Raw genomic sequence first — 16,228 nt, forward strand, 5'->3', positions numbered from 1 at the left:
CCTTTTTAAAACAAAAGATCAGAATCTTTTAAAATCAAAAATGTTCAGGTTTTGAGACCATAGTCCACTGAAATTTTGCATACCTGTTGTTTCGCCCATACCTGTGATCGGCATGATCAAAGGGTAAGAGATCAAAGACACTCCGAGTGAGATGCAGCGGACACCCCATTGGTGCCTTTGCATCACCACATGGGGAGTTAGGTAGGATTCAGCTGTTACTTAAGTTGGGGTATCCAGTATACTATTAAGCTTATGGTTCTCATTTTGATTAACGTCTAACTGTAAAATCCTAATTGTTCTGCGCTCTGACTGATATTCAAGATTTATTTCTAGGTTGTTTCTGATAGGTATTGCTAAACTGATAAATTGAGTTACTGTAGAGTGTTATGTGCTGAGAATAATTGAATAGCCTAGTTGCGTGTCCTAGTTTTTATTTTTTAAAAAATGGACATAGTAATTTGTGACAGACACAGTTTATATCATTTCTGAATTGGACATCTCACAAATAAACAGAACAAAACATTTTTATCTCCCTTTGGCAGAGAGGCAGTTTGACACTCTTGCTATGTGGAGAAGGTGGACTTGTCTCAGCTCTCGAGCAAGTGTTGCAGCATGGATTTAAATCTCCCAGGCTCTTCAAAAATGTCTTTATCTGGGACTTTTTAGGTAAGTACAGAGAACCTTCCTCGAATCTAGGTGTTTTCTGCATGATCATCATCCTTAAGCAAGTTTCATCCTTGCCTGTTAGAACTACAAGCATGGTGAACAGATGTAGACCTATGCCTGTTTAGTACCGTCTGAGGATTTGCCCCAGTCGTAGTTCTTAACCTTCTTAAAATATAAATTCTGTGCTGACTTGAAAATGTAATATAAGCATTTGTTCTTCTTGATCAAAAGATTCACATCTTAACTTACTATACAGCATTCATCAACTATTGTGAAGTAGACTTATTCTCCCTCTGCAAGTGTCTTTCCTTCCTATGCTGTCCTGCCAAGTGTTTTTCTTTTCAGATAATACTGCAAGTGACCCAGTCTTGTAAAGGGAGGGACTGCAGGAACAGACTGGGAAGAGAAAGCTTTGTACCTTCATGCTTTTTTGTTGTTAAAATTGGACTCTCAGTCACCTCTTTCAGTGCAACTGGGATAAATCTGTGTTTCAATTTGTGGGTCTGCCACTGTTATGTTAAGTTCAGTTCTTAGGCAAGGCAAAATAAGGCACTGGAGGAAAATATATTAGATTTCCCCATTGCCAGGTATGAAAGGTTAGGTGCAATGACATTTTGATTGTTTAAACATCAGAGTAAACAAATTTTTAAGACTTTCTGCTCCCAGTTGTTGAATAATACCGATGTCTAAGGGCCCAATCCTATGGTCTGCACTGCGCCTCCGTGGTGCAGACCATAGTCGCAAACGTGCCATAAGGCATGTTTGCAGAGCTTACTGCTGGGCTCCCACCGGAGGTGGCTCAGCTCTGGCTGGCTTGAGCCACCGCCCGGCGGGTGCCCATGTTCTGCAGCTTGGCGGTGCCTGCAACCGCCGGGCTGTGGAACAGCAAATGGGGAGGTGACGGGGGCATTCTGGGGAGGGGGGAGGCCGGCAGTGAGGGGGGCGTGCCAGAGGCATGCCTGGGGATGGGTGGAAGGAGGATCTGCGGGGCTCCACTCCGCAGGATCCTAGGCACTCGTGGAGGCTGTGTGCCTTACATGAGCACCTTTACTTTAGCGGCGCCCTTTGGGCACCGCTAAAGAGAGTAGCCCCATTGCGGGGCTGCCTCCCTTATCCAGGGGAACGAACATCCCCTACTCCCAAGGTGCATCCCGCAGTAGTGTGGGAGGCACTGGATTCGGTCATCTGGCCTCCTCCTTCCATACCATCTCCAACCTTTGCTTCTCACCTGACTCTCCTTCCCCCTCCTTGACCTGCTTTATCTCAGCAGCTTAGCTCCCTTGCACTTAATTTCATCCCTCTTTCTGCACTGATTTCTATTCTCACCCACTTCTCCTCCTGGCCATTGTCCTTTGTCACTCTCTGCCCTAGTCTCTGACTCTCATTTGTCTTTCTGGCTGTTTCCCTTCTGCTTTGTCATTTATCCCCCCCCCCGGCATCTATCTTCTGCACTCTCAGTCTCCATCAATCTCTTTCTGCTTTGCTCTCCTTCTTCCCTCTGGAACAATCCTCTCTCTACTGCTTGGTCTCTTGCCACCTGGCTTGTCCCCTCCATCCCATTTCAGCTTGTCCACCTTCTGCCTCCATGCTCAGTCCCCTCTCTCTTCAACATTTTCACCTGCCTTCAGTTACTCTTTCCATTTTGTCCGCTCCCTTCCACCGCACCTCACTCTTTTCTCTGCTTCTTGCTTCACCCTCTCCCTTCTGCCTCCCTTACTTGCCTTCCCCGTCTCCTCTTGCCTTGCAGTTGTCCCACCCCGACTCTTCCCAGCTGCATGGTGTCCGATGTCTCTCCCCACATTGGTCCCAGGCTGCGACACTGTAATCCCACCCCTAGTCTTGTAAGAGCTGATTGAACCTGTGGTTCTGGGTATCTCTGAGCTGCAGGTGCCACAGACTGAAAATCAAAATTAAAAAAGTTTTTTTTATAGCATAAGAACAATTAAATTGCTATCAGTATGTGGCAAACAGCCCAATCCTACCTAAATCCCCATGCAGTGGTGCAGTGGCACCGGCGTGGCTTCCACTGCATCCTGTGGAGGTTTTCGGCTGCTGGACTCCTCCTTGAGATAAGGGGATATTTGTCCCCCTATTGCAGAGTAAGCCCCAGAAATCGCTATGGGACCACATGGACCTGGACCAGCTTGATCTCTGGTGCAAGTCCACATTGTTCTGTGCAGATGGATCAGGCTGAGGAAGGGGCTTGGGATTCAGTGTGTGCCATCGCCACCTGATCTGCCTGCTGCACAAGCTTACCTCCTCTGGCAGGTGTCTTAGCCTGATGGCATGTGGGAGACTGCTGCAGCCTCCCCACCAGTAGGCCCACTGCACTCGTTGCTGGAGGCTCCTATAAAGAAACCTCCACTGGCACAGTGCTTATTACATCGGTGACATAGGGGAATAGGATTAGGGCAAAAGATTAGAAAATTTCAGCTGATTTAATCATTATGTTCCATGTTTCTCTGTGTCTTCAGAAAAAGCACAAGGATATTATGAAGCTCTAGATCAAAATGAATTGGTTCCAGAGGAAAACTGGCAGGCAAGAGCCAGGAGTTTTTGCCGCTTTGTGTCGGCCATCAACAACACTCCTAGAAACATTGGAAAGGATGGCAAATTTCAGATGTTGGTGTGCCTTGGAGCCAGGTACTACATTCCTATTAATACTACTACTAATCCTTGTGAACAGGCTAGGCTGGTGGGAGGACGCACACCGGCCTCTCTCCACCAAATTCGGACTGAGAAGGGTGAGTTTATGCCAGTTCAGGCAGGCCAGCGCAGGAGTTGGAGAGGATGGCAGGAGGGTGGAATGGAGTCAGGGAGGGGGTGTTATTGAGCAGGTGAGCCGGTGGGCAGGCCGGGAGGCGAATTGGGCCCAGGAGGGGGTGGAATTGGCCTTGGAACCATAAGCCACATCCTAACCCCCACTCCTGGCCTGATCAGTCTTACATGGGCTGCTTGGATTTGTGCCAACAAATTCACTGGCACAAATTTGAATATCCCCATAGGGGTGGCTGGCGCATTACACAGGTGAGAGGAAAAATATCCCCTTACCCCAGTTGCATTCCAGCCAGCACTTAATTTGCGCTGGATAGAGCACAAGCCATTCAGCCTGCCTGTTCCAGAGCAAGTTAGAAATGGGCAGCCTGTGTCTTTAGCTGCATAGCTGAATATCAGATTTAGCCACTGTGAGCCTAATCTTCATATCTAATACTTAATAGTAGCTTGTTAAGACTGAATAGGACTGCAAATAAATCAAAATAGCAAAATTTCTGTTTGCACTGTGTGGGATGCTGCTATAATGGCCTTATGCTGCCGCAGTTATGCCAGGCTTTAGCATCAGATGCCACTTGTTTACAGTAGAGTTGTTGGCCATGTTTGTTTCAGGTAATTTGAAATATGAAGTAAATAAATTAGGTTTATATTGAATCAACTTCTAATGATGGGATAGTCTAGTTTTTGAAATCTGTAGATTATCCTTTAGGCATAATCAGTAGCTGATAGGGTAAATAGTGTCCCAATGAATAAGGCTCAGCCTTTATCCTGAGTTGCGCCAATTGTTTATGCCAGTGGTGGGCCTATGGGGGCAGGGGGGCAAAAGCTCTAGGCGCTGTGCCTGCCACGCCCCCGCCACTGCTGTTTCTGCCTGCTGCTCTGCCCCTGTTCCACAGGCAGGAAAAGCTCCATGTGGTGCTCCGAAGTGCACGAAAAGACTTCTGAGGCTTCTGGCCGTGAGTACTTAAAGAGTACTTTTGTCAGGAAACTGGAAGAACTCATTAAGATTGCACCAGAAGCCTCAGAAAGTTTCGCAAGCCTGTTGGAGCATCGCATGATGCTCTGTGCGCTTCGGTAAGTATCCGGGGGGGGGGGGGCGGCATGATACTGACCTGGTCCTGGGGTGGCATCGGGCCAGGTCAGTTACTGGTTTATGCAACTCAATACCTACTGGTAGTGGGGCTCAAGCCGAGGTCTTTCCCAGCCCTGCAATCCAAGAGTTTGAGATCTCTTAAACGAGATATGCTAGGGGCCTGTGCCACATACAGAATGATGTTCCACTGAGTTGAAGCTTTTCCTTTGTTAATTAATTAGCTGTCTGCTTCTGGTCAATTTAAGGCAGTGCTACATTTTATAGCAACAGTAATATTGGGGCTGCATGAGTAATTTTGAAATAGATAGGATAAATGACTGGAAGAGCTCCGCTTCCCACTGAGCACCCCCATAAGCAGATTGTTGCCATCCTGGTCACTTTTAGTAAGGGGAATGCTGAACTTTCAGGCTATCTGAGTAGCTTTCTGCTCATCTAGTCCTGACCTTTAGCAGTTTAGTGCTTTATGTGAATTGCACTGTAACACAGACTACTAAGGTTTGAGGCTAGGTGAGCAGGAAGCTGCTTTTTTAGCTCTGAACCTGAACAGGGTAGTGCAGGGTAGGTATTTATCTCTCCCTCCCCCATGCTATGATGTGTGGGAGTGTGTTCTTTTTTGGGGGGTGGGGGATAGGATTGGGACACTTATAGCTTCATGTAGCTATACGTAGAAGAAATAGTCAGGAGAAGTGTGCCAATTTTCCATTTCTCTCTCTCTCTCTCTCTCTCTTCTCTCTCTCCCCCTACCTCCTATAGGGCAGTTGCTCCTATAGGGCAGTGGGAATGCTTAGCCCTTATTAGGCTCTGGAGTTTTCTTTTTCTAGTGAATATTACTCTACATACCTCAGAAAGTCCACTGAGTATGGAGAAACCACTATTTTGTCTGTGAATTGCCTGATTTCACTGCTTAGCTATAGTAATGGAACCAGCAAGTTCAGTTTTAGAAGAAATTAGAGTAATAGGATACCATGAAAAGTTATCTATTCTTCTTAATGAAAGAAGAAAATTTTTCTAATACTTTGTTTTGGAATTTTAAAACATTTCCTTACAGAGATCACCTCTTCCATCATTGGATTGCCTTGCTGGCAGATTGCCCTATCACAGCTCAGATGTATGAGGACACAGCACTAATAAAAGATCACACCCTAGTGAACTCCTTGATCCGTGTACTGCAGACCTTGCAGGAATTCAACATTACATTGGAGGCATCCCTCGTTAAAGGAATTGACATCTGATCTGTCTCTTGCTGCAAGCACTATAAAAAAGCCACAAGGAACAAAACAATATTAGTATGCAAAGATTGTTGGCTAATACATCACATCCAAACATTCATGTCACTCAACACACTTCTTCTGGAAGGAAGCTCCGGAGTATGAAGAAATGGATGGAAGCTGTAAACTTGATGTGTAAAGGGAAAAGATTCCTATAAGTCAATGTTAGAGTTTATTTGCTGATTTGCTTTCACATTCTTTCATGTGAAAGAATTAGATCATGAGTATTGTGCAGCTTATTTTAAAGCTGTAATATTTCCTTGCCATAGCAAAAGGTACAGTGAAAGGCTCTTGGCATTCTCTGAACTTGCCTTTAGACTGTACGTCAAAGTGTAATTCACACATTCCATTTCTGCTAAGGGTCATTTAGCAATTTAAAAAGTAATATTTTATAAAAATTAACATTATAATCATTGGCTTTTCCATGTTGGATCACTGCTGTGCTGCAAGAAAAACTAAGTGTTCAAGTATGGAGTAGAATCCAGAGTGTGCACAAGCCACCTTCCTGTTTGCTATGCTATATTGAAGCCCCAAGTACTTGAAAAGATATTGCTGAGGGTTGGGGGACCCTAAGCAGCATGATGAGATGGGGGGGGGGTGACACACTGGGAAGCCGCGAGGGAAAATGAGAACTGGTGTAACATAATGACTAAGAGATCAAGCCCTGTGCGTCAGGGCTTCCTTAGTTTGAGTCTTGTCACTGTCACAAACTCTCTTAATCCTAACAGGACCTTATGTTGCTGGAACTAGCATTCGGGCAGCATAATGTCCTTCCCAGCTGTCACAAAATACAAGGGCTTTCACTCAGAAAGCACTGTATGTTACTTGTTCTTATTTTTATTATTAATAATCCATAGCTAGTGGATGCTCACTCTAGTAGGTGTTCCCCTTGTGGCTTCCACGTATTCCTCCTCCCTCTGCAACTCCCTTGTATTTTATTGCATGCAGCCACCGAAAGGTCCTCCAATTCTCAGCAGCAGCTTTTGAGGAGGGACTTAGGGGGCTTTGGTAGAGTGAAGAGAGCAGAAAAGAAGGTTTGCACTGATGCACATTGTGCCAGAGCAGCACTCTGGATGCCACTCATTGTTTTTAATAGCCTCAAAGCACTAAGTCATCAGCAAATCTTTTTTCTTTCTTTTTTTGTCAGTATTGTTTTTAGAAGCCTTTGGAGGAGTGAGTCATGCAGATGTGCAGAGATCAGTGATATTTTTTCATATGGGAATGAAATTGTAAGCGCATTTTTAACTGGCATTTTTTAATTTAACTTTTCATCATATTGTAATGTCTTTATCAAAACACACAAACAAAAAGAATCTTAACAGGCTATCTTACATGTCTGTTGTGTTTTCAGTTTAGGACCTAATTAGAGCACAGCCCACTTAAATAAAAAGCCCAGAACAAGTGTGTCTGTTAGCAGAATGTCTCAGAATGGATCTGCCTTTCAAACCTGATTTGTTTATATGTGATAACTCTCCAACTGATCAATACTAAAGTAATAACTCTAAAGCCTGTGTATATTCAGTGTAATGGCTAACAGTCTAATCCAAAACTTGCTGCAGTAAAACATAAATACATATGTTGGGATATAATTAGGGTTGCAAACTCTGAAGCTCTTCCTGAAATTTTTTTTCCCCAACATGAAGTACTGTTAAAAATTCCTGGAGAGCCTATTAATATCTCCAGGATTGCTCTTGGAGATTCCAGGCCAAACGTGAAGGATTGGTAAACCTAGATACAACAAACTTTATACTTTGGTGACATCCCTGCAGTGCCTGCACAACTTTATAACAGCATCACAGGAATAGGTGCTGGTGCAGATATTTGGGGTTGGGTGTGAGTGAAGTCAGTATTACTGTGACTTGCCTGTGCTGCTACTCAGCCCAATGCCATGTCAGGGTTTCTGATCTTTCTCTTGATAACCCCATCTCACAGGCGCAAGAACACATCATGTGAAATGGTTATTTTGTGTTTTGTTAAAGACTGGATTGCTTGGTTGATTGTGAACATTGTGTAAAGAATATTAGCTTACCCTCATAATGTTCAGAGTTTATGGACTTCTTAAACAGTAAAATCCTAATTGGAAAATTGAATGAATGCCTAGAAACAACTGTCCTTGTTAGACAACTGAACTAAAATTCTAGAGGATTCATATTTTACTGAGGAAACATTAAGATACAGGGCTTTAGGTTTCTGTATTAAGAGGCCTTGATGAATAAAAATCTCAAAAATTAGGCTCTTTAACATCTGAAAAAGCAGTGAAAAAGGAGTTTAATTGTTGGTCTCTCCAAAAAGTAGCATTATTCTTTATTTTATCATCTTGTGATCCTTTTTATTCCAGTAACTTAAAAATATAGCACATGTATTAAATTTTACTGTTTTTACTTTTCTTGTGTTTATTTCTTTATTTTAATTGGGTCCTTTTGTCAAAACAACATGCTCGATATTTGTAAGGATGAAACCATCTTATCATACTTGATGAATGAAGATACTCATGTTGATCTTGGTTGCATGGATCTTCTAAGGCTATTTCTATGTAAGCACAACAATAATTTTTTTCATTGCATCTCATTTAAAATTTTAACACATATTGCACATGAAGCAGCCCATATGGTTTTTTTTTTCTAAAGCCTTCCTTTTGCAGCCTCACATTCTCCAAGTTTGCAAATAACAGAAAGATGGCCTCTAAATTACCTACCTCTAAAAAAGGCTTTCTTCTGATTGTAGCTAACACAGCTTATTATTTCAGCACAGGATTGAAGAAAAAAATTATATGGATGTACATGATTGGATTTACCTCAGAACTATCTTTGCCATCTGTTAATACAGAGAGAAATTGGATTTTGCTTTCATCACTGTGCGTACTATCTAAGAAGGCAAACATCACAAATGATTCAAGTTATATAACATTAGACTGGCCATTTTATTATCTTGCAAAGCATGCAGTGTTTAAAATCTATTAGGCTTTTTAAAAACACAAAGGAAACATACCTATACTATTGATAGCCAGATGGTCCTACTTCCATAAATTATGGGGCAAATTGTTCAAGATAAAAGGATTTCTAAAGGCAGCTTAAAGTACGGCTTTGTTAAGCAAGAAGTATCAAAGAACCATGAAACAAGTTATGGAAACCCAAGGAGACTGCAAACCTCTTGTTTTTGAATGTCTGTGTCTCCACCATTACTGCTGCAGGGGATTAAAAAAAATTGTGATAATGGTATGGGAGGTTAGAGGTTCAAAGATATAAAAATATTAACTTGGAATTGTTACACATACAATGCATATATTTGCATCTTTTAATGTTTATCACAATGAAAATAATTCGTTCCATCATGCCACTGCAACTAGTGCAATTGTGGCTGAGCAAACTAAATGCAATTAGCTATTTTTATTTTCTCTCAACAAAAAAGATTGCAATCACTGAATTTGTCACAATCTCAACACAGACCAACTTCTAAAAGTTTTATTCTAAATCCTGTATAGGGCTAATTCTGCATTTGTACCAGAGCAAAATATTGTACCAGAACAATATTTGTTCTGTACCTGGATACATTCATGCATTCCACTCAATACAATCTGTAGACCGAATACATGGATTGTCTATAAGAGTGAATCAGGTACAGTCATTCACACAGAAATATGTGCCTGAGTATAGCCAGCTAGTACAAACATTCTATACCTGGGTACAACATAAAATGTGAACAGCTCTTATGTTACAGAGCAAATAAATCATACAATGTAATGTTACATTTTTTTACACACGCACAAACACACAGGGGCATCTCAAGTAAATGTCACACACTTTATAGTGTCAAATTTATTAAGCTATAATTCACACACATACTACATATGGTGTATGTAGAAGCAGTTGTTTGGCCAAGTGAGGACCCCAATCCTTTCCAACTTTCCAGTGCGGATGCATGCAGCCCTGGGGTAAGGGAACATGTGTTCCCTTGCCTTGAGGAGACCTCCATGACTGCTCCTCCACCTCAGGATGCACTGCAATTATGCAGGGGATGGACAGAGTGGATAGGGAGATGCTCTTTACATTCTCACATAACAACAGAACCAGGGGACGTCCACTAAAATTGAGTGTTGGGAGAGTTAGAACAGACAAAAGAAAATATTTCTTTACTCAGCGTGTGGTCGGTCTGTGGAACTCCTTGCCACAGGATGTGGTGATGGCGTCTAGCCTGGACATCTTTAAAAGGGGATTGGACAAGTTTCTGGAGGAAAAATCCATTATGGGGTACAAGCCATGATGTGTATGCGCAACCTCCTGATTTTAGAAATGGGTTATGTCAGAATGCCAGATGCAAGGGAGGGCACTAGGATGAGGTCTCTTGTTATTTGGTGTGCTCCCTGGGGCATTTGGTGGGCCGCTGTGAGATACAGGAAGCTGGACTAGATGGGCCTATGGCCTGATCCAGTGGGGCTATTCTTATGTTATTATGCATACCCTATTGGCATTCCTGCATCAACACTAGAATGTTGAATAGGATTGAGCCCTGACAGCACAATCCTAACTTGTGCTGGAACAGGCAGGCTGGCGGGCCTGTGCTGTATCTAGCAGAAGTTTTGGACTGTTTGAGGCTTGGCCCAAGGCAAGGGGAAATTTTTCCCCTTACCCCAGGGAGATCCGCAGCAGCCCCAATGGGGCTACACAGATCTGCGCCATCTAAATTGGTGACGCAAATTCAAGCAGCCCAGAGTTGCCCTGCCCAGGAATTAAATGTCGGATCCTGGTCCCATCTCCCATTCCCCACCCACTGGCTCCCAGGAACATCCACTGCCACCCTGCCCGAAACACTTCCCCCCTGCCCTTCCCACGTCCCCCAGGCCCCTGTGCCAGCCAAGCTGGTCTGGTGCAAACTTACCAAGCCCTGGGGCTCACATTTGCCACACTCTTCAGCTGGCATAAAGGACTTGCACCAGCTGAAGGGCGCTCTGGATTGCGCTCTTAATGAATAAGATCAAGTGCTCAAAGTGCTCCCAACTGACATCTATACACCATTGACATTTCTGAATAAGGAATCTGCACACATCCACTAATATATGTGCTGGGATAATTCTGCACATCTCTTCAATTGTTTCCCTTAGATGTTTGAGTGTTGCAGGTTTTCTAGTATGGTGGAATTACTGCTCATTAAAATGAGTGTACATTTTTGAGACACCCTGTGTGTGTTTGTGTGTGATGTCATTTTCCCTCTACAATAATAGAACATTTCCGTCCTCAGCATGACACCTGAATTAGTGCTATTAGACTAGACAGTTGCTGTAGTGCGCCAAAAATAACCCCCCAGAACACTACTGCTAAAATTCTTCCTGAACATACTATAAAAGCTCATCCTAACAGCTACACAGCTTTAAGGTACTATAGCAAGCCTATCACCTATTCAATGAAAAGTGGGAATATAAATTCTTACATAGCTAAGAGTTGTATATTTTTTCTTTTTTCATAGCTTTGATGATACTGGTGACCAATTGTTTTTAAGCAGAAAGCTATTAACTACAGGCACAGCCTTTTATATTGTGTTTAATAACTAGAGCAGGGGTGTCCAAACTTTTTGGCAGGATGGCCACATCATCTCTCTGACACTGTGTCGGGGTCTGAGAAAGAAAAGAATTAATTTATGTTTCAAATTTGAATAAATTTAAATAAATGAATATATTAGAGATGGAACATATATAAATGAATGAAGGTCTTGCAATAGCTCAAGGCCTATAAAAGGCCTTGAACAAAGCAAGGCTGGCCTTTCCTTCGCTGCCGCTGCTGCATCACAGACGTGAAACAGCAGGCAGTGGAGATAGCGCTTGTCCCACAACTCACATGAGAGGTTGAACAGTTGCCCTCATGCTGAGAGCAGTTGCGTCAGGCCAGTGCAGACTCCAACAAGTCTCCAGAGGGCCAGAGGCTCATTGGAGACTGGGGGCTCCCTGAGGGCCAGATTGGGAGTCCTCGAGAGCCGCAAGTGGCCCCAGGGCCCGGGTTTGGGCACCCCTGATCTAGAGGAACATTTTATGAACTAAATAACACTTCTTTTTCATTGTGAAGAGTATTTTTGGTTTCAAAGTTTTGTAAGTATGAATCTTGGTATTCCAGAGCTCCTTATTTTTATGTGCATTTTAGAGGTGTGAGCAGATACTGCTTCTGCAGTGAAGCTCTGAACAAGAAGTTGGCATGTTTGGCAAGATTTCTGTTGCCACAGTTAAAGATGTTTGGAGACTTGAACAAAATACTTCAAAGTTTTATGTTTACTTCTCAGTTTTGTAGTTGCTTTTATACTTAGAAATTTGTTGCAGCATCAATTTCAATAGTTTATATATTCTCAGGATGTGAAGAATTCCTGGCATGTTTTTAAGGTCAGTTTTTCAAGTTTACAGCATCAGGACAGAAAATACAGGTACTGTATTCCTTTTCTAATTTCTGAATTGTATCTTGTAATTCTAAATGTTTGACAGGTATAGCTTTCTTTATTGAACTGCAATAAACCTTTCTTCTAATATGACCAACAGGATTAATTTGATGTGCCATTTCTGGCTTATGTTTATTTAATCAGTCTTTATCTTTTATTCAATTTCTCCAAACGTTTAGTATTCCTAATGCTGTTCACACTCTTTTATGTACTCTGTGAAGGATGTCGATTTGCATCCAGCTAAGTACGTAGGACTAACTAAGGGTGCAATCCTAATCTCTTATGTCAGTGCTTTCCAGCACTGACTTAAGGGCAATGCAGCTCCGAGGTAAGGGAACAAACATTCCCTGACTTTGAGGAGGCCTCCGTGAGTGACACCCAACTGCAGGATGCAGCACATGTCCCATTGGCACTGCTATGGCAGTGCTGGAAAGCACTGACTTAAGGGGTTAGGATTGCGCCTTAAGAAGGACAATCAATGACAGCGTAAGAATTTAGCTTTCCAAATTTCAGTTTAAGAAGGTATTAACAGATATCTGAGCCACTTCCACAAAATTACTGCCTTTTTTCTCTAACAAACTCCTGTTTAACATGTGCAGTTTTCACACCAAAGATATTAGGATGTGTGTATTAGGATCTAATGGGGCCATGTTAAATATTGTACACTCTTAAGTTACTTCAAAAGTAGAAAAGACAAATAAAATACAAAGATGGGGAAGATGATGGGAATTCACAGTCCATTTCTAAGCTGCCTGGTACTTGGGGCTGTAGCAGTGCCAAACATGGCTGTTGCAGCATCCTGAGTGCAACTGGGCAGCCATCAGCAGCTCCTTGGGGGAAGGAGACATTCATCCCCTTTCCCTGGGTAAGGCAAGTAGCCCCGCAATGGGCTCTGTGTTGGGCCGCACAGCTCTGGTGGAGCTGAGTTCCACCAGTCCTGCCCTGCTCGCTCCACCCAGAACACCTCCTACCTGCCCACCCTCTGGCTCCCCCCCCGCCCTGGAATGCCTCCTCCCTGCCTTCCCCCATGCCCCCACCTTCCTCTTCACTGCCTGGCAGTTCAGACAACTGCCAAGTGGCAGAGAACTGGCCTTCCACTGGTGCTAGCCCAGCACCGGCTGGCACTGAGCTAGCTCTGGTGACGGGCCGGCACTTAGCCTTGCAAGCGTGCCTTATGGCACATTTAGAATTGGGCCTTCAGTCTCTTACCAAATGTAGACAGAACTGTTGAAATTATTCCGTCTGTCATTCCTTGTGGAATGGGGATGATTTTGTATGTTATCTGAAGAAAATTTGAAGGGCTTTATGATTGCAGATTGACAAACTGAAGGAAAGTGCTACAAAAACCAATGGGTATTATGACGTTTCAGTTATACGTATATACCAAAAGAAACTACTATTCTTTAGTCTTATAGTTTTGTATGTTTGTACTGCTAAGTTTTTGGTAGGTCTAGAACAGAAAGGTAATATAAGAAAACGAAGCAACTTGATGCGTTTTCTCAAGAACCTGCAGGCAACTACAGTTACTTAAATTTGATTTCTCACTTGCTTTCAACTTGGTAAGAACTGGAGGAATCTCTAAAGTATATAATTGACATCTTTTTGTATTTACAGAGGGCTTTGCCTGCAGTTTTAAAAGGCCCATCACATACAATAGGGTTGTTTCTAATTGGTTTTTAGAAGAAAATAACCTGGATTGTTTCAAAAGCAATGAAGCTTGATACTCCAGTGAGAAAGATGTATGGATAATTTATGGCTACTACTAGGGAAATAGACAAAAGACTGAGAGAAAGTTGCTAAGTGAAGATTTATAAAAGTGTATGAATCACTACAAATGGCCTAGTGTTTCTCCCAGAGCAAAACAAAAGCGACAAGAAGGTGGGAGAGTGCTGCCTCCTTTATTGGAGAAGGAAAGGTCACAGAAAAAAAGCAAAATGTAACAGCAAATACTTTATTTCATTTATTTATAATAAAATAAATGCTGATAACCTGTCCTGTTGTAGACTTAGGCATGCCTACAGCCACTGAGCGTCTAACTCTGTTCAGGGTCAGGCCGTTGAAGTGCCTGTGAAATCCAGTTGTAGTAAGAGCTTCAGTAAATGTTTTTGCCTGGAGAAAAAAGCAGCCAAATGCTTGCATAAAACTATGTAGGTACCAAGAAATACATATATTGGGAAATGTTACATATGTGACTGTATCTGTAAACATAATGGCTAGAAATTGATTTTTTAAAGTATATTATTGAAAACATCCACTAAAATTGAGTGTTGGAAGAGTTAGGACAGACAAAAGAAAATATTTCTTTATTCAGCATGTGGTTGGTCTGTGGAACTCCTTGCCACAGGATGTGGTGATGGCATCTGGCCTGGACGCCTTTAAAAGGGGATTGGACAAGTTTCTGGAGGAAAAATCCATTACGGGTTACAAGCCATGATGGGTATGTGCAACCTCCTGATTTTAGAAATGGGCTATGTCAGAATGCCAGATGCAAGGGAGGGCACCAGAATGAGGTCTCTTGTTATCTGGTGTGCTCCCTGGGGTATTTGGTGGGCCGCTGTGAGATACAGGAAGCTGGACTAGATGGGCCTATGGCCTGATCCAGTGGGGCTGTTCTTACGTTCTTAAAAAAAATACACACCAACCATGAGCTTCATTTATCCAGCCCGTGAACTTGTTGAATGTGTGGGTGGGTACTTTCTGGTGGTTTCTATGAAGAACGTGAAGCAGTTGCTGGTATATATGTGTGTGTGTGTGTGTGTGTGATGAATTTGGACTCAGAACTGAAGTTTACCCATAAAAACCTTGCATTTTGGTTGCAGATTAGTGTCTGAATAAAGATCTGGATATTACACATTTGGTAGCCTTTGAAGATGTTAGCATTTGCGCAGTGAGATGAATGATTTCAATGGCACAATTACTTGGGAATTAATCCAGCTGGGCCCAGCAGGGCTTATTTCTGATTGAACATGCATAGTTCATATTTTTTAAATGCTACTGTAATTGGTAGCTTGTTTTGTATGTAATCATGCAGCAAAAATAATCTGGCATATCTAGGATTGGGCCAGCGCACAGAGGGGTTTACAACAGCAAAACACAGTTCCACTGGCATAAAATGGCTTCAGGCAGTGGTCATTTTAGGAGCGCTGCCATAATCAGCAGCAGCGCGGGAGGACTGCTGGCAGATCCAGGAAAGTAAGTCTGACAGGGGTGGGCAGAACAGGTAGGAGACGGGGGCAGGGAAGGAGGAGGAATTGGCAGTAGTGCCACCACTGAAATCCTTCCTTCCCAGCCTCAATCTGCCTTCCTAGGTCTACTCAGACTAGTGCCGGTAAAGTAGCTGGTGCAGATCTGAGTAAACCCAGACAGGCAGTGGAAGCTGTATTCCATGTCCCCAGGCATGGGAACAAATGTTCCTTTACATTTGTTCCCAGGTCCCCAGGAGACCTCTGGGGCTGGAAACTCCCCAGCAGCATACAGCATGTGCCCCGTTAGCATGGCTGCATTGGCACAGGGGAAGTTAAGTAGGATTGGGCTGCCAGTCAAGATATGATACATTAGAAACTGCAGGAATCCTGGGTTCAATGTGGAAGTGGTTTCCATGTATAAAATCTCACCTTCTGCTGGCCCAGACCAAGCCCTCCTGTCTGAAGCAGTGTCACAAGTCACTGCCTGTGCAAACTGTTCTGCAACAAGATGCCTCTATGGTTTCTCGCCCTGTTATGTAAAGTGAATCATGACCAAACACTCTTCAGTTTTCCCCTGTGACCTTGGGTCAGTAACTATCTCTCAGCCTCACCAGGTTGTTGAGGACAAAAGGAGGAAAGGAACCATGTACACCACCCTGAGCTTCTTGGAGAGAGGGCAGTATAAAAAAGAGAAAAATGCATACCAGCCCTGCCATCTTCTCATCATCACCCTCTAGCTCAGGGAATTGGGTTGAGGAAGCCAATGCGCAGCTTTGGTGACTAATAGAGAGCCAGTTGTGGTAATCCCCTCCCAGTGTAGATTCCTCTCT

The 16,228-nt window shown here is 43.1% G+C and overlaps 1 protein-coding gene across 2 annotated transcripts in view; it reads left to right on the top strand.

Annotated features, from left to right (window-relative positions):
* The window catches only part of DENND5A (DENN domain containing 5A), a 79,506-nt gene extending 71,326 nt beyond the window's left edge, over positions 1–8,180 (top strand). For both annotated transcript variants that reach the window (XM_066639848.1, XM_066639847.1), the window contains 3 exons: positions 543–666; positions 3,141–3,309; positions 5,580–8,180. In XM_066639848.1, coding sequence (XP_066495945.1) covers positions 543–666; positions 3,141–3,309; positions 5,580–5,763 — 477 coding nt within the window. In that variant the 3' untranslated portion in view covers positions 5,764–8,180. The remainder of the gene's footprint in view (positions 1–542; positions 667–3,140; positions 3,310–5,579) is intronic.
* Positions 8,181–16,228: the final 8,048 nt, after the last annotated feature.

This window comes from Tiliqua scincoides, chromosome 1 (genome assembly GCF_035046505.1).
Source record: "Tiliqua scincoides isolate rTilSci1 chromosome 1, rTilSci1.hap2, whole genome shotgun sequence".
NCBI lineage: Eukaryota > Metazoa > Chordata > Lepidosauria > Squamata > Scincidae > Tiliqua > Tiliqua scincoides.